Source organism: Paramormyrops kingsleyae, chromosome 23 (assembly GCF_048594095.1).
Source record: "Paramormyrops kingsleyae isolate MSU_618 chromosome 23, PKINGS_0.4, whole genome shotgun sequence".
NCBI lineage: Eukaryota > Metazoa > Chordata > Actinopteri > Osteoglossiformes > Mormyridae > Paramormyrops > Paramormyrops kingsleyae.
This window is the reverse complement of record NC_132819.1, coordinates 25,009,435-25,031,726: the sequence shown is the minus strand read 5'-3', so window position 1 is coordinate 25,031,726 and position 22,292 is coordinate 25,009,435. Positions and strand designations below refer to the sequence as shown.

The following is a 22,292-nucleotide window of genomic DNA, read 5'->3' as shown; positions in this document are numbered from 1 at the left end:
GCGCCTATGCTCATGCGTGTTTGCTTACGTGTGCTGAGGGTGTCGCAGTAGAAAACAAACCGTGACTGCAGGGACATTAAGGGGAGACCCTGAATTTAAGGACAGCCCCATAGCACCGGCAAATGACGACCTGTTCATTATGGCGTCCTTAAAACATTTAACAGAGAAAATCTAAAATAAAACACAAATAAAGGTATTTTTTATAATTGATGCTGGTGAAAACTCTCTTTCATTGCATGCGACATATTCATGGATCAAACAGAGCAAACACCTCGCCAGACCAACACATCAAACATCATGTGCCTTCTTCACCTAGACAATTGTACTAAAGTGTTTAACACGATATGGTATCCATGACAACATCTGGCATCATACCAGGGTTCGCTCCTCCATCATACTTTACCAGATACGATATGGTATCCATGACAACATCTGGCATCGTACCAGGGTTCGCCTCTCTGTCATACTTTACCAGATATTTGTCAGTCCATCTTGAAAGTCTTGGCTGGCAACTGGCGAGAGGAAATATGTGAGATACTGGTGCTTTGCTTGTTTCCATGCATCGCATTGCTAAAGTCGAGGGGTTGAAACACTTATCAAAGGGTTTTGAGCAGAAGCAGCTGAGAAATGTCATTTGTCCTGAATTATAAGGAAAATGCCTAAACATGCACATCATTCAACTACGGAAGAGGATTAGGCCCACCATGAAAATATTATTTGAATTCTGACTTTAATCTCAGAATTCTGACTTTTTTCTCAGAATTCTGACTTTAATCTCTGAATTCTGACTTTTTTTTCTAAACTCAGAATTCTGACATTAAAGTCAGAATTCAAATAATATTTTCATGGTGGTCCTAATCCTCTTCCGTATTCAACACATTCTTGGTCAGCACAAATAATGATAGTTCTCTGGTATTTGGAAAAACTACTGATGTTGTAGAAGTTCGGGATTTTTTAAATTTTAACTCTGCTCTGTATGGTGATGATGATTGTTGTTGTTGCTGTGGTCGTTGTACTAGAACTAGATACTAGTTTTTGCTAAAGGCATATAAATGCATGTTGAATTCACTTGGTGGGTGTAAAACATGCATGCGCCCTTAATGACATAATTTTGTTTCATTAATTAGCTCTAAATTGCTTGTGCATATGTAAGGAGTGGCATCCTGGATGTTCTCCTGACTTGGGCCTATTGCCTTCTTAGCTTAATATATCTTGATGCCCCCCCCAGTTCACACTGGCTCCTGTACCATGTTTCAGAGATGGTCGTGAGCATCGCCAGGGCACCACATGGAACAGTCCAGTTTCACACTCTCTTCACCCTGTATCTGACAGACTTCCAGGACAACACCAGCCCATGCCACCTAAATGTTCTTCAACAGCTCCTCCATTGTAGGATGCTTCGACAGTGGAGGTGAGTCAGAGTGTAGCAGGCTAGTGGAAGTGCAAAGAGGACCATCTGCAACTCAACACCAGCAAGACACAGGAGCTCCTGCTGGATTTCAGTTGCCCCAGATGCCCCTGTGAACTGTTGCCATCCGGTTCAGTGGTAATATGTACATGATAAAAATGCTGCGTTATAAATACAGTCACCCCTCTGTGTCTGCAGAGGGTCCTGGAGCCAATCCCCCATGGATACCAAGGGATGACTGTAATAGGGTTATAAATACCATGTAACGTCATCCTTTCTTGGGTTCACTGAGGAGTTCCTTTTCTGTAACATAGTACTGGGGATTCTTGAGAAATGCCTGTGGTATTTGAAAGAGGTGTGGTGAGCAGGTAAAGCAGGTTGTTATTACACCCCTGGTCTTGCATACACACACACACACACACACCCTATGCATGTGATGTTCCTGCTCAACAGGAAGGTCTCACACTCACGTCATGTAGCATTACAGTCGCACATGACTACAGGTGCAATGAAAAAACACTGCACAACAGCAGAAATGTACGTTGTTGGGTGGTTTCCAGCATGTTTTGTTTATCCACATCAAAGCAGTGCTCAGGTTTGTTATAAGCTTTATATTCAGATTCAGTACAACAAATGCTAGTGAAAGCAACAGAACTGAATCACTTATCCATCTAATTTCCCTAACCTCTTATCTAGTATATATAAGCTAATCCCCTTGTTTTTTTTTTTTACTCTTAGAGACTTTGTCTTATCAATGCTGCTCTTGGTGCCACAGCCAGAAGTGTCTGGAATCTTCCAGCTACAACGCTGCCATCAATTGTACCATCCTATACGTCACCTACAGCACACAAGGACAGCTGCATGACTCTCACTTAAGCTGTTTAAACAGAAAACAAAGGACCGATCCTGAGTTGTCATGAAACATATTGACACACTTCCCCGCAGCAAAGGCTTTTCCAAACCGGTTCTGAATTCCGGATGAAAAAAGCCCTGAGTCATAAGATCTCACCACACCCATATGTACTCTTATGTGTCTGCTTTGGTCTAGTAATCCACACCCAGGCTGCTTTGTTGTAACACGTACGTCTTCCGTCTCAAATGACCAGGAAAAAAATAAATAAAAACAAGGTAAAGCTCAGATGAAAAACCACTCCAGGAAGACCAATTTTGTAACAAAGGAACATTTACGTGGCATTAGAACAACAGTAGTCTGCCATTTACTGATATATTTACACACGTAATTCTCTATCTATGCGTTAGCAGATTTCATTAAAACTACAGACAACCACAATCCAGAAAGCTGGTCCTTTGTCATGTTATGCTGTAAATTAACATTACTTATATAGCAAAGCTCATTTAGCCAGTGGTCTTATTCAGGAGAGCTGGTCTAAATCAATCGCATTAGATTAACAGCACGGATCTAAACGTAACTAATGTTTATTAACATATACTATGAGAAACAGCTATTATTATGTATATAGTACATTCACTTAGCAGTCGCTTTTATACAAAGTGACATACAATAGAGGGAGCAGAAATAACCACTCTCTGAAGCATTCGGGGTTAAAGGCGTTCCCCAAGAGCCCAATTGTGAAATTACTTGGTCTGCCGCAGGATTTGAACTGGCAATCTTGTAATTACAGACAGAAGCCCAAGCCGCCACACCACACAGAGAGAAATGACAAAGGGCGCAATGCTAACAATATGCTAACGCTTTGATAACACGTCTAATCTGACTATTTTCTAATGCAATGATTGTTTACTGCTACTACTACTTTGGGGGTGTTGGAGGGGCTGACATTTCACAATTTCCAATCATCCATATAAACAGACTTTCCACATCCATCTATTAAATCAATGATATTTTGTGTAGAAACAACTCCTTATTGTGGCGGCAACATCCTGCATGATGTCATTGTGACTCTGTAATTCCCCCTCCCACTCAGTCTCGAATGTCTTGAATGGCAAGTAATTCTCTGAGTATGCAGGTATTTGAGGTGCCGGTAACTTGCTTGTCTCAGTTAATTGCACTGCTATTATGGGCTAAACATTCATAGAAATAAGTGAAGCAGAAGCAACTGAGAATGTGATCTGTCCTGAACTACAAGAGACAGCATGACTGTAAAAATGCATCCTATTCAACACATTCTGAGTGCTCTGGTATTTAGCTGGGAAAGGCTGCTCTCACTCCGCCGCAAGTTATCATCTATTACTTCTGTCCTTTCAAAGCATCTGTCCTGTATGTTTGACGTGTTTTTGGCATCATATTGAATCAACTTTGACTTCATCTCTGTGCAACTGTGGTCTCATGCTCCTGTTTTCTGTTTTCCCCTCTTGAAGTTCATATTTTTTGTTTAAAAAACACAGGATCCATTAGCCTGCTAACTAAGTACACCATCACACCAATATGTACACTGACCTAAAATCTCATACATTTCTGTCACTTGGAAATGATACAGAATCAACATATTTTCTACTTCACCTGTATATTGGTTTAATTTCAGAACACACCACTTAAAACCGCCTCTATTTAAATCATGAGCTCTTTTTTCCATAATCATCAAGTATTCAGTCCATTAAAAAAGTACAATACCAATTAGCACCTTTTAAAATAAAATTAACGCCCAAAAGGCCCAGAGCAGATGCTGCTTGCTGAGGAGCCGTTCTGACAGGAACTGTAATCACTAACGATGGCCAACAGGGGTGTGGCTAGGGTATTTTAGGGAAGCTACAGCCCCCTGATATGTTCTTTAGCCTTCCCAAATAAATGTACACTAGTTATTTTAAATAGTGTGTTCTCATTCGTCATTAAAATCAGATCTCCTCTAATGAATGCTGAGCTGCCCTTTTCATAAATCTGAGTTTGTAAAAGCTTCACATGACATCATAGCAAACGTGTCGGATAAGTTTAGCAGAGGATGCTGATTTTTTGGCCAACTGGAAAGAAAACCAAATGAGTTTCCCTGAACAAACACAACTTAACTGGAAATATGACGCTACACCAGGTTCTTCTGAACCCACTGAGAGAATCTGGAATTAGGAATCAGGAAATATTTTCATGCCGGAATAGTGCAATCTAAATGATCAAGGATATGAAGGTCTTTGGCTAACTTGACATAACATCACGCAATGAGTCATGTGTACTGGAACACTGCATAACTGCATTTGCCTAGCTTAACTACCAGCAAATATGCTGCTACACCAGCTTCCCTCTGCAGAGAATCTGAAGCAGGAAATATTTCCAGGCCAGAACATTGCAATCAAAATGATAAACCCTGGTGGCATAGAGGCAAGGGTGACCTGAAAGAGAAAAGTTATTGTAATACACATATTAAAACAAATAGGAGGAACTATGTGAAATAAAGTCATTATTTGTATCATGTATACTTTCTAAGAAAAAAAACTGTTAGTCAGCGAACAATAAAAAGGGTAATAATGTGACACTTGGCTGTAGGCCTACAGGAATGTGAGGTTACAGTCATAGAAATAACCATATTCCCATGCTGTCTATCTGACAAACCACAAACACTCACAAGTAAAGCTACTGCAGACTCCTCAAAAATGTTAATACACATAAGCAGATAACAAGCAAAAACAATAAAAATCTCCCTATTGTCCAAAGGTTTGAACGTGTGCATGAATCGTGCATGTGCCCTGTGAGGGGTTGACCCCCCATTCACGGTTATTTAATACCTTGTGCCCATGGCTTCCCAGATGGGCTCTGGACCCCCATGCCAATGCATAGGACAAGTAGGTATAGAAGATGGTGGGATAGATGGATAGATGGATGGATGGATTGTTGGATGGATGGATGGATGGATGGAGAAGGACTTAGAGGGCTAAACCAGAGGTAAACCAAATGTATATCGATAGAATATAGTTTCTCTTACAGTCATGTAAATATAAAGTTAATTTTACCAACTCATACATAAACTTAGCATATAATAATAATAATAATAATAATAATAATAATAATAATAATAATAATACTTCAGTTTGGTGGCCCTTAAGTCGGTCTTTACAAAGTAACCGGGGGGGGGGGGGGGGGTATTCCATGAAAGTAGCTAAAGAAAGCCAGACTTTCCCTTAATCCTGCTTCGTGGAATACCCCCCAGCCCCCAGGTCTCAGAGACCTAAGTATTATTTTACATTAAAAACATTCTCAGAATGTGTGCAGTTCCTAAGAGCGTGATCTTCTGTAGCTCCTTAGCACAAGGTGTCCTGGGGAGAAGCCCCAGGTCACTGAATCCCTTCCTTAGGGGTCCCAGGGTTCCAGTGACAACTGGCACTATGATTGTTTTTGTGGCCCACATTCGATTTGTTTCTATTGGCAGATCTCAGTATTTGCCAACCTTCTTGGTTATTTTTGTTAGAAGTTTGTTATTATTATTATTATGGTTGTTGTTTTATTTTTTGTGTTTTTATCATTTTACTATTACTATGTACTATTTTACTTATTTATTTTCTTTACATATTTGTATTTTTTTGTTGGAAGCTCTCAGGAAACTCATGTCATCACTTGCATCAGCCACTTTCTGTATCTTCTATACACACACACACACACACACACACGCACACACACACACACACACACACACATACATACATCCACACATATCCATACATACATCCACTCCTGCAGCCATGGAAAAAAATTGAGGCCACAGCACAATTTTTTGTCTCATTCATTTCTCAATTTATTGGGTCTGTGAATAATATATACACTATATTGCCAAAAGTATTGGGACACCCCTCCAAATCATTGAATTCAGGTGTTCCATTCACCTGTTCAGTACATCAATTCGTGAAATTTCCTTGCTACTAAATATTCCACATTCAACTGTTAGTGGTATTATAACAAAGTGGAAGTAATTGGGAACAACAGCAACTCAGCTACAAAGTGTCAGGGTCAGCCCCCATTGTTCCACTCTGTGCCCCTTCCCCGTTTGACCAGCAGGCGTTGCTGCTCATCCCATCCTTCATGTTAGTCTTTGTGTTTTCTCCCCTGTTCTCTGTTGGCCTCATGGCTCAACACTTTGAGCAGCCAGTTGTCTGTAAACCCCTCTGTCCTGTGTTTGAATCCCACCTCCTCTATTTTTGTATTTTGCTCCCTAGTGTTTCATTTGATTTTCTCTAGTTCTTGTGTCTGATTTTGTAGTTGGTTTTGTTTTGTTCCTTGTGCTCCTGCTTGTGTCTTTACCTGTTTCCCTAGTGTTGGTTTCTGTTTTCCTGTTTCCTTGGTTAGTTCTTAGTTTCCCTGTTTTGTTCCTTTGAGTTTATTAGTTTCACCTGTGCCCTGTTTTCCTGGTCTGTTAATTAGTCTCACCTGTCCTGTGTTAGTCTTATTACCCAGTTTTGGTTTCTGTATTTAAGTCCCTGCTTCTGTTCTGTTCCCGAGTGGTTCATTGATTGTATTAAGATGTTTGTGAGGTTAAATGTGTATTCTGCTTACCTGCCCAGTTTTTGTTAGTCTTTGTTTTTCCCCTTTAGTTTTTGACTCCTCATGGTCCTTTTTGGTTTTGTTGTGTTTGTAGTGTTTTCGGTTTTGTTTAATAAATCCCCATCTGTCTCTTTGAGCCACAAGAGGGTCGTCCACCTTTTCTGTTTGCACTGTTCCACGTTCTCGCGCCTGAGCCACCCGGATCCTTGACACAAAGTGGAGCCCCCATGTAAAATTACAGAGTGGGGACAACGCATGCTGAGGCGCACAGTGTGCAGAAGTCACCAACTGTCTGCAGATAGCTACAGGCCTCCAAACTTTGTGTGGCCTTCAGATTAGCTCAAGAACAGCGCGTAGAGATCTTCATGGAATGGGTTTCCATGGCCGAGCAGCTGCATACAAGCCTTACATCACCAAGTGCAATGCAAAGTGCCAGATGCAGTGGTGTAAAGCACACTGCCACTGGACTCTAGAGCAGTGGAGACGTGTTCTCTGGAGTGACGAATCACGCTTCTCTGTCTGGCAATCCGATGGATGAGTCTGGGTTTGCCGGTTGCCAGGAGAATGGTACTTGCCTGACTACATTGTGTGTAAAGTTTGGTGGTGGGGGATTATGGTGTGGGATTGTTTTTCAGGGGTTGGGCTGGGCCCCTTAGTTCCAGTGAAAGGAAGTATTAATGTTGCAGCATTCAAAGCTATTTTGGACAATTTCATGCTCCCAACTTTGTGGGAACAGTTTGGGGACGGCCGCTTCCTGTTCCAACGTGACTGTGAACAAAGCAAGGTCCATAAGGACATGGATGATCGAGTCTGGTGTGGAGGAACTTTACTGGCCTGCACAAAGCTCTGACCTCAACCCCTCAACACCTTTGGGATGAATTAGAGTGGAGAGTGCGAGCCAAGCCTTCTAGTCCAACATCAGTGCCTGACCACACAAATGCTCTCCTGGAAGCATGGTCAAAAATTCCCATAAACACACTCCTAAACCTTGTGGACAGCCTTCTCAGAAGAGTTGAAGCTGTCGTAGCTGCAAAGGATGGGCCAACTCCATATTAAAGCCTATGTGATTGAAACATAGATGGATGCTAGTGCCACCTACTGGATATTGTGACATACAACTTTTCTACAGATTTTGTCATTTTCCACAGTACAGTTATACCTAGAAAACAAGAACTTCAAGTGTGTTACATGGCTGTAATATATATACAGTTACACCCAATTAACTGATAAAATTCTTGTGTGATTAGAACCTTTAATGCCTTTATGAAGAATATTACAATAGGTTCTTCTGCCCCCTTCAGGATTTATGGTGTATATAGCCTTCAGCAGACAATAAATTATTACTATTCTGCTGCTCTCACGCACATTATTAAACATATTAATAAAATGCCGTGTGGGCAGAGCAGGCCTAGAAATTCTGCCCCCCCCCCCCCCACCCAGTTTCACGTAACTTTTCTTAATGAAGGGCCACTGTCAAGTGCTGCCCCCCCTGAATCTGCCAGGGTATCTATGCCCCTCCTATAGCCCCGATTTTGGAAAAATGCAGTGAAACACTAACACCAAAGGCCAAACAAACAACAATGAGCAGCTGAAACGATCTTTTCAGCTGCAAAGCACTGGAGGCCTTCTGGTTATGGACATATTAGTGACACACTCCAGCTGATGCAGTAGTTGCTTAGAAATTTACACAACAGGAGTAGATGGCTGCATCTAAGCTGCTTTTGTGCCGACCCGATACAGAGAGACATTTTCAACATTAAGCACTTGAAGTAGCTGGTGAAGGCAGTGGACTCAAAACCCTGCATTTCCTGGTACTGGATGGGTTTGCTTCCCAGCCGCAGAGCTCTCATTCTAGGTGCATTTCTTACCTGGGCACACAGGTGTAGGTGGAGTCACACTGGCGTGGGTGGGGCCATACAGATACACTGCCTCACCTCACATTGTGGACAGGTTCTAGGTTCTTCTCCCAAATGACACAAACACCTAAACACTCCGCCCTTTTGCCCAAACAAAATGCAGGTTGGTTAAACCCAGTATATTTGTATATCAGAGTAGAAATAACTTGTGAAACACACCACAACATTGCAGTGTGCCGAAGGGTCGGCGAGGAGAGCGCGAGGGACACAGTGCCGAAGGGTCGGAGAGGAGAGCGCGAGGGACACAGCGCCGAAGGGTCGGCGAGGAGAGCGCGAGGGACACAGTGCGTGTTTCTGTTCCCTGGGAGGACTGAGTCAGTAGCGGCAGTGTGCGGCATTTTTCAAATGGGGAGACATGCAGTGGATGTGCCCAGCAGCCGCCAAAGTACACACACACGCACACACTTTCCCCCCCTCTCTCTCTCACACGCAGATACACACACACACACTCATACACAAACACTCACATGTATGCCAGGGTAAAATATATAGTGTCAATTTGTCAATATAATGTTGGTTATGTTGAAAGTTTCTCTCTCACTCAGATGAACACACATTCCAAGAGCTCAGACCCTGCTTTAAAAGGAGGATCCTGGTCGCTGATAAACATTGTGAGAGTTATTCTCTGCATGACCATCTGTTTTATGGCTCTCTGAGTTTGTAGTTGATATGCTTTCCTGCACTGAGTGGGTTTTCTCACACAATTCAAAAATATGTGCCTGGTGTCTTTAAATTGCCCATTGTGTGTGACTGTGGGTGTATGCCCTGCGATGGACTGGCATCCAATCCTGGGTGGTCCCCGCATTATTCCCTGGGATGGACTCCAAAGTCTGTGTGACCCTCTACTGGACTAGTGATTTGTTTAGGCTGAAAGGACCAGACAGAGCTCAGAAACTGGATTAGTATGACTAGGCAGGGGGATGGAATAGGATTTTGGGGAATTACACATTTAGTTTAGTTGGCATTAGTTAATTCTGTAGGTGCGGTTTTGGCAGTGATATGGTGGTATCAAATTCATCCCCAAGGTCTAGGCAAAGCCTTGATATGAATCTGTATTAAAAAATGTACATTTTCCATCTAAATGATGGAGTTTACTCTACATCCCTGGAAAAATGGAGACCACAGCAACATTTGTAGTTTCACTCATTTCTCAGTTTATGGCTTTGCTTCTGTGTAAAATATACATTTTTTTTTGCAAACTCCAGCCTGGCTCTTCCCTGTTTCTCATTAATGAAGGGCTTCTTCCTCGCTTTATGGGTCTTCAGTCCTGCTTCTAGGAGCCTGATACGAACTGTCCTAGCAGTGCACTTCACACCACTTAATGTTTCCCATTTTTTATGAAGGTCACTTGAGGTCATTCTTAGATTTATGAAGCTCTGTCGGATAAGTTGACGATGATCTCTGCCATTGGAAAATCACTTCTGCCCTTTACCTGGCTGGTTTCTGGTCGTTCCCAGTGCCTCCTGTTTCACCTTGTACTGCTGTCTTAGAAATTTTGAGCCTGGAAGCAGTATAGCCTTCTGCCAGCAGAGTCAGGATTAAACCAGGATTTAATCATGCATATTTTTAAAAAATATGGAATGGTCTCCTAATTTTTTCCAGAACTGCATGTGACAACTGCTGTTAAGCTGTTATTTTAATGAGGTAAACATTATTTCTGGCATCCACCTGTTGACTATCAGGTTTTTGCTGTGGGAGTAAAGGATGTGTAGCCTAATCTGGGGCTTCTGGAAAGCGCCTTCACATGTCATCCACTTCCACAACCATATATCACCTACAAGGTCACAATGATCCTGGAACCTCTCTCAGAGACAATGGGACACCCGGCAGAGGAAATCCTGACGGAGACCCCAGCTCTCAGGGGACAGATACACACACCCATTCATAAGGGGCAGCTTACAGACTGCAACTGCTCACATATCCACCGTTTAATTTTCAATGAATTTTGGATAAAAGTTGCAGTTAAGGAACAAAATAACTAAAAACTATAAATCCCTGTATATAAATCAAAATGGATTAATTTAACTTAAATGGGGGCTCTATAAACTAAGAATTAACACATTTTTGCCACAGTTTAAACATGTACTATAAAAGAATATATAGCATATTTCAATTTATATAGTGTTTTTGCAGCGAGGCTCAACCTCACGTGCAAGAAAGTTGCATGAAGAAGTTTCCGCAGGCAGAGCACAACTTGTTGCTTAATTCCGCCTTGCAGGCATTCTCTTCAAAAGGCGAACCAAAGAACTGAATCCCCCGTTTTGCCTGTTTCAGTTAATTCTCTGTACCCTTTCCCCCAACTTGTTTGTTTGTCTTGTTTCTTTGCTTTATTTTCGCTCTCACGGACATGTTGGTCGGTCGTGGCGGAGCTTCGCCTCGCACCACCAGGAAATGGGGGGCGGACTGAGGGAGGGAGATCTTTAGGCGTGTGCTGCAAATTTCACTGTTGGGGCAACCACGAGCACTTTTCGTAAGATTGATTTAAAAGTAAACAGTTAAAGTTGTTTGATCGGTTTCACACTTATTTTGAGCCACAGACGGTGTCCTAATTGCTCGCCAAAGTTACTGGATTAAAAAAAAAATAGGCGGGTGCACGTCGACATAGCGGAAGAGCAGTTTATTTCAAGCGGTGTGTTTTTTACGGTAAGGTTCTCATTACTACTCAATTAGTAAAACCGACCAATAAATATTCCTGCAGACGTTTTTAGAGATGTATATACTTAAACTCTCTGTGCAGCCTGTGACTGACCCTATTTTTTATTATTAAAAAAAGACTTAAACTGAGGATGACTGACGAAACCCAGCCGCAAGTTGAACTTTTCGTCAAGGTAAGACCTGTGGAAATGTCACCATGTGATGTCTACCGGCGACGGAGGCCGTGAAATCCCGTCAGGCCCACATTAGCGGCCATTAATAACACTTGGTTAGTTATTAATCACGGAGTTTGCTGCCGTTAATTGAGGTCTGAGCGCCCTGATAGCTTATCGCCGGCGCGGCGGGGCTTCGCAAGGGCAGGATCCGCAAGTGCAAGCGCCGCTTTTTCTGCTCAGTTAGATCACAGAAAAGCTTAAATATCCTATAAAATGTGCGCTGCCTAATCTGATGGCGTCTACGGGAAATGAAACTGCGGCTTTCCTTGGGCACTGAAAGGCCTTCTGGCTATTTTTAGCAGCTTAGCTAGCTTAGGGCGTTGTGGGGGAAACACTGACCATTCCTATACATTCCTCAAACGGGCTTTCATAAGGACAGCTCTGTACGGGAAACTGTAACCAATTTTCCTCCTTTTTTTGCATGAAAGGTGCTGTTATTAATTTCGAAACCCCCCACCACCCCTGTTTCCTGTGTTTCAGTCTGCTTTTCTAACCACCTGCTGTCGCCTAGACTGGGGACCGTAACCGGAGCTATAGGGGCAGAGCGCTTATAAAGCAGACGAGTGCACTTTTGACATTCACCTTTCATTTAGTACGATGTTATGTAAGAGACAGACGCTGTCCCGTCCCGCCTGGCGCTGCGTGCCCCTGAGTCCCCTGCCTCCAACGGGCAGCCGGCCATTGCGCGAACCGTTATGTCGACGGCTTACGGTGTGTCTTTATAGTGCCAACTTTTATTTTTAACAAATGAAAGCTGCTTGTTGTTTTGCAGTCTCGTGTTGGGCTGTTAATTATTGTTGTTATTAAAACTGCCTTTGGAAGTACTTTTTTAATTCTCAAGTCACTGCACCAGGTTCCTAACTGTCCTGCATCTATCGCGACACGTAGGATTTCTGACTTGCGCTCACGCAAGAAATTTTACGGCAAATCTATATTATACCATTTTAAACCTAAAATTAGCAACATCAGCGTTTGGGTAGTTTGCAAACCCTACGGACTATATATATATATATAGTAATGCAAATGTTACATGTATGTGTGTGCAGACCTGTCTCAAATTGAAATTCTCACTCCGTTCAGCTGACCAAAGTTCGCAGCCACGCTGAATTTGTTCTCAATCGCTTATGTGGTTGAATATTAAATGCAGAGAACCGCCGGTGGGGACTTTAAGCAAGTTGACAAAGGTTGGTGAATGATGACTCAATAGGCAATCCAACATTCCGGTTTAAATGTAGAAAAATGAGACTCAACAGTCGGAGTGAGTGGCGTGATTTGAGGTATTAAGCAGATCCACACCGGCCTCCATGCTTACTGTGTCGTGTAACCGAGTTTCCCTGCGGTCACATTTCAGGCGGGCTGCGACGGCCAGAGCATCGGCAACTGCCCTTTTTCACAGCGGCTCTTCATGGTGCTGTGGCTGAAGGGCGTCACCTTCAACGTTACCACGGTGGACATGAAGAGGTCTGTCTCTTCTGCCTACCTAGCTTTGCAGCTTTCGGTAAAAAACAAAAAAAAAGGCAGGTGTATATGCCGCCGCGGTATTACGTATTCAGTGTGCATTGGCAGATTCTTGTGAGATGTGTCAAGCTATAAAGGCATGTAGGGTTAGTAAACACAAAGTTTGGTATTCTCAATAGACAGGCCTGCACTGAAGGATTCGATTTGATTCACTACATGAGGACCAGTGGAGGCTAATTTAGCGCAGTGTATTCTCTAATAACTTGCGGTAGGCCTATGTGCAATATATAGCTGGGTGACACTGATACAGTATTTCCTGTGACTGGTGGAGCTGCTTTTTTCTGACTTAGAGGCAGCAGTGTCATGTGTTTGTGACTTTGTTTACCTTTAACATCCCATCCACCACAACTGAAATGTTCTTTTAGAAAGTCATTAAAATCAGGTAGAAAAGTTTACCATTGAAGCGATCTGCTTATAAGAGTCTGACCTCCGTCTGTCGTTTCCAGAAAACCAGATATTTTGAAGGACCTGGCCCCTGGTGCTCAGCCCCCCTTCTTGCTGTATGGCAGCGAGGTGAAGACGGACACAAATAAGATAGAGGAGTTCCTGGAGGAGAATCTCTGCCCCCCTAAGTAATTATGTCCGTGTTTCCCCCCCCACACCTTTCCCTTTGCTGGTTCACTGTGGTGTTTGCCTTTTGTAGAATGACTGTCATGCCAATGCTGTACGAATCCACCGGCAGATACCCCCGACTGGCGGCTCGGAATCCGGAGTCCAACACGGCCGGCATGGACGTCTTCTCCAAGTTCTCAGCCTACATCAAGAACTCCAACCCACAAATGAATGACAGTGAGCCAGTGGAGGGCGTTTCCATTAACCATCTTCTCTAAATTATTGAAATGCTAGAGGAAGCCTGTCCCTGGCTTTCCTGTGGCTGCATCACTCAGCCATGGTTCTTTTTGTTTCTCTGATTGATTGTTTTCTGTCAGATTTGGAGAAGGGGCTCCTGAAGGCCCTGAAGAAGCTGGATGACTACCTTAGCTGCCCTCTGCCTGATGAGGTTGATGAGAACAGCACAGAGGAGACCTCCACCTCCAGCCGGCCCTTTCTGGATGGGCAGGAGCTCACGCTGGCTGATTGTAACCTGCTGCCCAAACTGCACATTGTCAAGGTAGTGGGCTTTGTTCACTTCGTCAAAACCTCTTTGCGAAGACATGGCTTCACTTTTCACCGCTCCCTATATCCCCTTCAGGTGGTGTGTCTGAAGTACCGGGGATTCTCCATCCCTCGTTCTCTCACGTCCCTCTGGAGGTACCTGGATGTTGCATACGCTAGGGAGGAGTTCTCTTCCACCTGTCCCAGCGACAGCGAGATCCACTCCGCATATATCTCAGTGGCTAAAGCGCTCAAATAGGTTCTGCACCAGCATATGTGTACACAACAAAAACACACACATGCAAACACAAGTACCACATAAAAAATGAAGTAGAGAATCTTAAGGGTATGATGAAAATAGTTTTGTGATTTGCTATCGCTCCACATCTATTTATTCCATGATTTCAAACTCAAGTCGCGCACAAATGCACACACATGCTGAGTAGACCCCTATGCTTTTGGTGTCCGACGCAAGCTTTTTGCCGTAGACCTGCCTTTGCTGATCCACATTCCAGGTGTCTTTGTAGTATGCATGGTCTTGTCTTTTCATGGAGACTGACCTGCCTTGGACAGGGCAGGGGGGGTGGGGGGCACGTGGTCAGGATGCATTTCAGACATGCAGCCAATGCATTGAATTTATATATGTTTTTTTTCTTAATGCCACAGAATTATGTAATGGGTTAGTAAGACGTGGTGGACTCAAGTGGATTTAAATGGACCTGCTTACTCATAGGCTGCTAGCGGCTTCCCTTCATTAGGCTTCACTTGCCATGGCTGTTCAGTCTACTGCACATAAGTGCCCTTGTTTACTTTGTTGCTTTTGGGTCCAAGAAAAGGTGATTTGGTATTTCTGGGCACAGCAGTGATTTCAAATGGGCAACCCCCTGCTGCACGCTGACACTGCGAGGTACCTGCAATGGAGCACAAGTTCTTCAAAGTAGAATTTCACAAAAGTCCAGTGTAATGCATCATGCATCATGGCACAGTCTTGAATTAGTAGGTGGGGTAATTTTTTTTCTTTTCTTTAAGCACTGATGTAAGTTTCACTTCCTGGTGAAGTTACTGAATGATTCAGCCTTGCTATTAAGGTGAGGTAATTGTGAAAATGGTGAAACTGTCCCTTTATGTGGAACTAGTGCGTGAATCCCCCGACGTGTTAACGAAAAGCACAGGTAGGATATCATATGGATTCTAATGCACAGCATGTTTCAGTTTCCACTTTTGTCAGTGCAGTAATGGATTATCCAAACTTCTTGTTGATTTGTGTTCTAACATAAGGCAGCTGGCACTCTAATTTCTCAGATATTGGTGCGATATTTGTAGTTTTTTTTTCCACTTTGGAAGTAACTTGATGGAGATGTTCTTGTGATGCATACTTAGCTTCTAATAATACTCTATCATGTCCTTTTTGAGAATTTAAAATCAGCAGTGGCCAATCTTATCCCAAAAGGGCTGTTGTGTATGCAGGTTTTACTGTAACTCCCTAATTAATTACTAATTAGAGGACTGATTGACCGAGGAGGACCTACAGATTACCCCAAAAACCTGCATACACACCGGCCCTTTGCAGATAAGATTGGCCACCCTTGGCTTAAGCTAAATTCCCCATTCTCTCCCCCCACCCCAAAAAAAAGACTTTTAATAGTGCAGAGCTATAAATGTCACCAGCAGGGGGAGCCAAAGACATGCACTTCAAAAATGTAAAGCTGTAGTGGAAGAGAGCTGGGCGGATCCCTCTTAATCGGTAATGATTATGATTGGGAAAGAGTTTTAAATATGGCAAGCACACACCAAGTAGATTGACCCTTCAAGGCCGCACAGTACCTCTGCATGCGGGAAGCTTGTTCTTGAGCTCATGGAGTTACATTTCTCACTTATGCAGAAAATCAACAGCCAAATAAGTGTTGATCTAGAAAAGTGTTTCTAAACTATTTCCAAGAAGCCTTTTTTTAATTATTTATAGATCATTAAAAACTCCTCATTATAGATAAACTCCTCATTGTCTGCCCAGTAGTTAGTCTGCTTCTGCATGTTTAGTATTTCATTTAGGCAATTCTATCCTAGAATCTCCTAGAAATTTTTGTTTTCATAAAATGGTTTAGCTACTAAGGGAGAATTTCCAAGTATATAATTTAAATGTTATTTTTAAGGTTTAGCTGTGTTTGAGCATAAACAACTTCAGGACTTTTTCTTGCCTTTTCTTGCACATGCATTTTTATTTCATTCCATGTTCTGGTCCCTTTATCTGTCCTTTTTTAACCTTCTGTTCTTTTTTTTTTCTGCCGCCCCCCCAAAAAAAAAAAAATTCAGACCCCAGTGCTCTCAGATGGTTTCTTCCTAATTTAGCTTTTTAGAGACACTTTAAAAAAATTGTAATGGTCGGTACATTTTAGGGACTTGTGTGCCAGGCTGATTTGTGTACCTGCAGACAAGGTAGACAGTGTCAGTCTGCTTCAATATTAATAATTAAATTCATTTCCTTCACCGTAACACACATTCCTTTTCTTCTACTTATGTGTTTTTGCACCTAAGAATCATTTCTTGCGCTCGCTGTCCACCTTATTTGCACATACCTTTAAAATAGCTTTGCAGTCAATGACAATTGATTTGTAATTTGATTCAAAGACTGAAATGTCATTTGCAATGTGTAACTTTGTTTAACCCTGACTAAAGTTTCTTTAACTCAATAAAACACAAAACAGATTTTTCTGAGATTTATTCATCAGCACTTCACAGCACAGCATTAAGTTAGTTGATGTTAGGTTGATGTGACTTGATTTTATCATTTTTATATATAAAGTAGCTTTTTCTTAGTTTTGTTTTGTTTATTATTTTGTAAAAAAATTTTGTTAACCATTAATGTCAACAACGTATTTTCTTCAATGGGGGAGGTTGTGGCTGTTCCCCCCCACCACCAGTAGGGTGTCCAACGCCTTTGCCTTTTCAGACTGGCAAGTGGCATTGGTATGTTAAAGGAGCACAAGGACAAGTGTGAGGAGGGGGCTGAAGAATGGGGGGCGTGGCCTGCTGCTAGTGGAGTCGGCGTTGCACAGATCTGTTTCACAGCACACGTTGCTGTAGGTGAAGTTGAGGCCCGAGGCGAACTTCTCACCAGACAGGCCGCACTGCGAGGTGATGGCACAGCCTTTCTCATACAGCACCACACGAAAGACCCCTGATGGCACATGCAACATCAACACAGTAGAGAAAAAGGCTTCACCCTAACTTCTACACGGTTCTGTCACAGGCCTGCAAGTTAACGTGACAAGTTAACGCTCGCCCTCGGTGCAGCCAGCTCTCTGGTCACCTGACTTTGGGCTGAAAGCCCCTCTGTGCCCCAGATTCTCACCTTGTGTGCCTATGGCCATGCTGGACAGGCACTGCTGTCCTTTGGCGCAGTCCTGGGTGAACAGGCAGTCAGCTGGCGTGATGGTCGGAAACATGCAGATGTAACAGCTGAGAGGGTCTGAAGATGGAATTGCACAAATATACATGCATATGTCAACCTTTAGACATGCGCATAGATGTTGATCTAGACAAATGTCAGGCACTTCAGTGTTTCTCAAACTGGTCCTTGCGGACCCCCAGACAGTCCATGTTTTTGTTCCCTCCCAGGTCCTGGTAACAAAAATGTGGACTGTATGACAGGGAGCTGGGAGGGAGCAAAAATGTGGACTATCTCAGGGTCCCTTAGGACCGGGTTGAGAAACATTGTACATGCAATCTAATCTGAACAGCTCTGCATTGAAAGACGATGTGATTGAATGGTACATACGTACGATTTTACAAAGGGAATAGTCAAATTCCGGCTTGTTCATTTTACCATCTGGTACCCAATGTGAATCTGTTATCTGTCTCATTAACACAATGTGAGCACAAAGCAATCAGAAGCACTTCACCCACTCACGGTCCCTCTCGGATGTTAACTGTGTACATACCCACAGGTGGGACATGACCCAGGAGGAGCAGGAGCATAAGCAGGTGAGACATTTCTCCCTCGGTTAGTGTAGCCTGTAGCGCTGATTGCTCTGTGGTCCAGTTGAGTCTGTTCAGTCAGATCACTGCTGCTTCTTTCTCGTCGTCTTGATAGCTGCTGACTGTGTGCCTGACTGGGTTTTTTAAAACTCCTCTTTCACTTGGTTAGCATGACGGTTCTTTTACAACAGTTGTTTCTGATTCCTTTTCTTGGTGCATTTAGCAAACCGTTAGGATATAATCTTTATTCTCAGGCGCGTTTCTCCTCCTCCATTCAGGACAGTTGTATGTTAGTTCATAGCCGTCCTATTCAGCTGACACCCTCTCCCAAATCTTCCTAACTAAATTAAGATAGTAATCATATAAGGCTGACATTGAATTCCACCCTGTAAGGACTCAGCTGTTAGTCTACTGATGTGTGCAGGTCTAGTAAACCTTGGAGACATTTCTGTAATATTGAAATAATCTTTGCCTCAGACCAAACGCTGCATATTTTTCTCTTTCTCCATGCTGTGTAAGGCGTGTTACTGACGTGTCGGGTCACACTTTTGTTGCACTTCTCAAAGCTGGACAGTACGAATTTGTGCAGTTTGCATGTTCTCCCCATGTTGTACAGCTTTTCTCCAGGCACTTTGGTTGCCTCTCGCAGTGTAAGACTTGCAGCTCAACGAATAGACATCTTGAAATTGCCCGAAGTGTGCGATTGTGTGTTCTTGCTCAGAAATGTACTCGCTTCGCACCCATTGCATTCCCCGGCCTTGTGCTGCTGATCAGTCCTGCCTGGGATAGGTTCCAACCCCGCCCCAATCCCCGCCTCCGTGATCCTGTATTTGATAAGCAGCTGGATAACAAACATTTTCAGTAAACCTTAAACTACTTCTTTTGTTCACGAAACAGTGTCAGTATTGAAACCCCCAGAGGCAACAACAGCAGACCATATTATCAGGGGGCGCATTTAAAGTCCATAAAAAAAACAGATTCCTTTGAATGGGACATGAACTACAGGAAGGACCATCACATGACCTGGAGACTTGTGATGGACGGTGGGAGCAGGGTGAGCGGTCAGCTGATGTTGTGAAGAATGCAGAGGGTAGAGGAGAAGACCCACCCATTGTGTGAAGGGCCCGGTCCCTACTTTTGACATTATATATCAATGTGGGGCATTATCAGAAAAAAGTGTATATTTTAAGATTCATTCATGTTGCCAGAGCTGTACAAAATGTTTGTTATTCATAGACTGTTGTCAGTGTCTTGCCTAAAAGTTACTGTGTTTTTGTTATGAGAGGACAACACAGGCTGCACTGTAATCCTGTCCTTCCACCTTCTCCCTCTCTCTGCTGTCACTTATTTTTTCTTTATCTGCCTTTTTATCAGAGGGCCTGTCCGTCTGTTTATGTTGATTTATTTTTCTTTTGGGTCCCCCCAGGCAGACCCCACCCCAGGCAGACCCCACCCCAGGCAGACCACCCCTCAGGCAGACTACACCTCAGGCAGACCCCGTCCCAGGCCGACTACCCCTCAGGCAGACCCGTCCCAGGCCGACTACACCTCAGGCAGACCCCGTCCCAGGCAGACTACACCTCAGGCAGACCCCGTCCCAGGCAGACTACACCTCAGGCAGACCCCGTCCCAGGCAGACTACCCCTCAGGCAGACCCCGTCCGACTACACCTCAGGCAGACCCCGTCCCAGGCAGACTACCCCTCAGGCAGACCCCGTCCCAGGCAGACTACCCCTCAGGCAGCCCCCGTCCCAGGCAGACTACACCTCAGGCAGCCCCCGTCCCAGGCAGACTACACCTCAGGCAGACTACCCCTCAGGCAGACCCCGTCCCAGGCAGACTACCCCTCAGGCAGACCCCGTCCCAGGCAGACTACACCTCAGGCAGACCCCGTCCCAGGCAGACCCCGTCCCAGGCAGACTACCCCTCAGGCAGACCCTGTCCCAGGCAGACTACACCCCACACGTCATGCTACCCTTATTTTAGGATGGAGTTTGTTTGTCTATGTTTTAAAATCTATATCAGTGTCAGAGAAAGTGCTGATCTGGTATGATGCATTAAAAGAACCAGATCATGCAGGTTGGTCCAGCCCAGAGTGGGAGAGATCAGTAGGTGGGAAAGTGGCCACTGGAGAGCCACCGCCCCAGACCAGCTCCCTCAGGGGTACAGGGCAAAAGGGAGGGAAGGCAGCGGAACAAACTAGGATCTGTGGAAGTGGTGGGATTGGGGGGCTGGTGAAGTTAACACTACAGTGAGGACTGGATTGGTTACATATATATGATGGTTGTGGGAGATGAGAGGGAAAAAATGAAAATAGGTAAATATAGCAATGAGGTGTTTGACCAAACAAACAAACAGCGATGGTAATAATAAAAGGAAGAAGAAAAAAAAGAGAATGGGGCTGTGGAAAACAAATTAAAATGATAAAATGAACTATACCGGTGATACGACTGGAGTGGCAATACTGAAATCATGGATTTGAGTTCTACCCTATATAAATATATATGCATTGCATACACACATTTCTATGTGTTATGCGATAAAGTATTATAATTAAGGACTACTGCTGCTCCCACCTGCTCCAAAAAATAATAACATTTACAGTAATAGTACCTTTTCCTCCTTGTTAATTATATGTTTTTCCCCTCTTTTCCTTCCTCCACGAACACATACTCACGTGCAGACATAACAGGGTACAACACATGTTCAGATATGAACAGATACAGAATTTGTGATGATGTGAGTGCAGTAGTCAGAAAAGGGAAGGGAGGAAGGACCAAGAGTGGATTCTGCTAGGTGATGTGGTGATAGTGGATGTGGACAGACTTTCCAAAGTGAAAAAAATCATTTAAGAGATTTTTCCAGTGGATAATGTTTGTTTTTTGGCGACAGCCCGAGCCAAAGCTAGAACTCTCTTGCATCCACTTTGACGTCTCCTAACTTCTGCATCCTCTGCATATGTGCCGTTTTTGTTTTCCACTCGAGTATGTTTAACTATGGTTAACTTGTAATACTTCATTATGCCCACTGACTGGCAGTATGCTATCACTTAAATGAATAAGACTGAAACACTCCATTTGGCAGACTTGCATTTATATACACCTGTGGAAAAATTTAAGAGACCACTCTATACAAATCCGCGTTTTAAATCCTGGTTTAATCCTGGTTCTGCTGGCAGAAGGCTACACTGAGCAGCAGGTTGCTTCCAGGTTCAAAATTTCTAATACAGCAGGACACAAGAATAAGGTGAAGCAGGAGACACTGGGAACGACAAGAAACCAGCCCAATAAAGGGTGGAAGCGACTTTCTAATGCCAGAGATGACCATTAACTTATCTGACAGTTTCTCATGAATCGGAGGATGACATCAAGTGCAGCTGTGAAGTGCACTGCTAGGACAGTTCATATAAGGCTCCTAGAAGCAGGACTTAAGTCCCACCAAGCATGGAAAAAGCCCTTTGTTAAAGAGAAACAGGGAAGAACCAGGCTGCAGTTTGCAAAAAAACACACACTATTCACAGACGCAAACCCATAAATTGGGAAATGAGTGAAACAAACAATTGTGCTGAAGTCTCTTAATTTTTTCTACCACTGTATATATGCTGAGCAATCCTTGCATGTGGGGTGGAATTTTTTCAACTAGCCAACTTGGTTCGTTCAGTAAAACAAAATGTACTATAGCCCAGATAAATTCTCACTTGCCCACAATGTAATTTTCAATCACAGAGCACAACCAAAGGCCATCACAGCTAACATTACCAAATAACCAAATAAAGAAGCAAAGTACCTCATGGTTGGTCATAGCAAAACCCTAACAGTCACCCCCCCCCCCTCCCCACACACACACCACATCCAAACACACACTGTGGGTGGGCTATATCACTGTTTTATCAATCCAATTAAGATCCAATACCAAGGCTGGTATCACCGATCCCAATGCCGATATTTGGTGCTCGCCTAAAAGTGGGTGGAGAGATGTTATGTGGTGGATCGATTGTTCCATTTCCCTAGATTCTCCTTTGTGGGCCCCTGAACGTTCTTTCCATTTCTCCCATTTTGGGCAGCACTGAC

At 43.5% G+C, this 22,292-nt stretch overlaps 2 protein-coding genes across 2 annotated transcripts; one reads left to right on the top strand and one right to left on the bottom strand.

The window, feature by feature from the left end:
* The first annotated feature begins 11,022 nt into the window (after positions 1–11,022).
* Positions 11,023–16,950, top strand: clic1 (chloride intracellular channel 1). The gene is made up of 7 exons (XM_023809826.2): positions 11,023–11,407; positions 11,538–11,592; positions 12,986–13,095; positions 13,599–13,724; positions 13,835–13,941; positions 14,082–14,263; positions 14,345–16,950. Exons 2-7 carry the CDS (start codon positions 11,551–11,553, stop codon positions 14,504–14,506), a joined length of 729 nt encoding a protein of 242 aa, XP_023665594.1. The 5' UTR covers positions 11,023–11,407; positions 11,538–11,550; the 3' UTR covers positions 14,507–16,950.
* On the bottom strand, positions 16,949–18,955 carry LOC111842814 (protein Bouncer-like). Its single transcript, XM_023809827.2, has 3 exons — positions 18,186–18,955; positions 17,597–17,713; positions 16,949–17,422 (listed from the first exon to the last, which is right to left on the bottom strand). The coding sequence occupies exons 1-3, from the start codon at positions 18,235–18,237 to the stop codon at positions 17,217–17,219; spliced, it is 375 nt and encodes a 124-aa protein (XP_023665595.1). The 5' UTR covers positions 18,238–18,955; the 3' UTR covers positions 16,949–17,216.
* Positions 18,956–22,292: the final 3,337 nt, after the last annotated feature.

Excerpts from the sequence above, each read along its gene's own strand:
- clic1 (XM_023809826.2), top strand. The coding sequence starts at position 11,551 with ATGACTGACGAAACCCAGCCGCAAGTTGAACTTTTCGTCAAG. Across the intron at positions 13,725-13,834 it reads GAGAATCTCTGCCCCCCTAA|ATACCCCCGACTGGCGGCTC; the intron begins GTAATTATGTCC and ends ATCCACCGGCAG. Across the intron at positions 14,264-14,344 it reads CCAAACTGCACATTGTCAAG|GTGGTGTGTCTGAAGTACCG; the intron begins GTAGTGGGCTTT and ends TATCCCCTTCAG.
- LOC111842814 (XM_023809827.2), bottom strand. The coding sequence starts at position 18,237 with ATGTCTCACCTGCTTATGCTCCTGCTCCTCCTGGGTCATGTCCCACCT. Across the intron at positions 17,714-18,185 it reads GGGTCATGTCCCACCTGTGG|ACCCTCTCAGCTGTTACATC; the intron begins GTATGTACACAG and ends TTCCATCTTCAG. Across the intron at positions 17,423-17,596 it reads CATGGCCATAGGCACACAAG|GGGTCTTTCGTGTGGTGCTG; the intron begins GTGAGAATCTGG and ends ATGTGCCATCAG.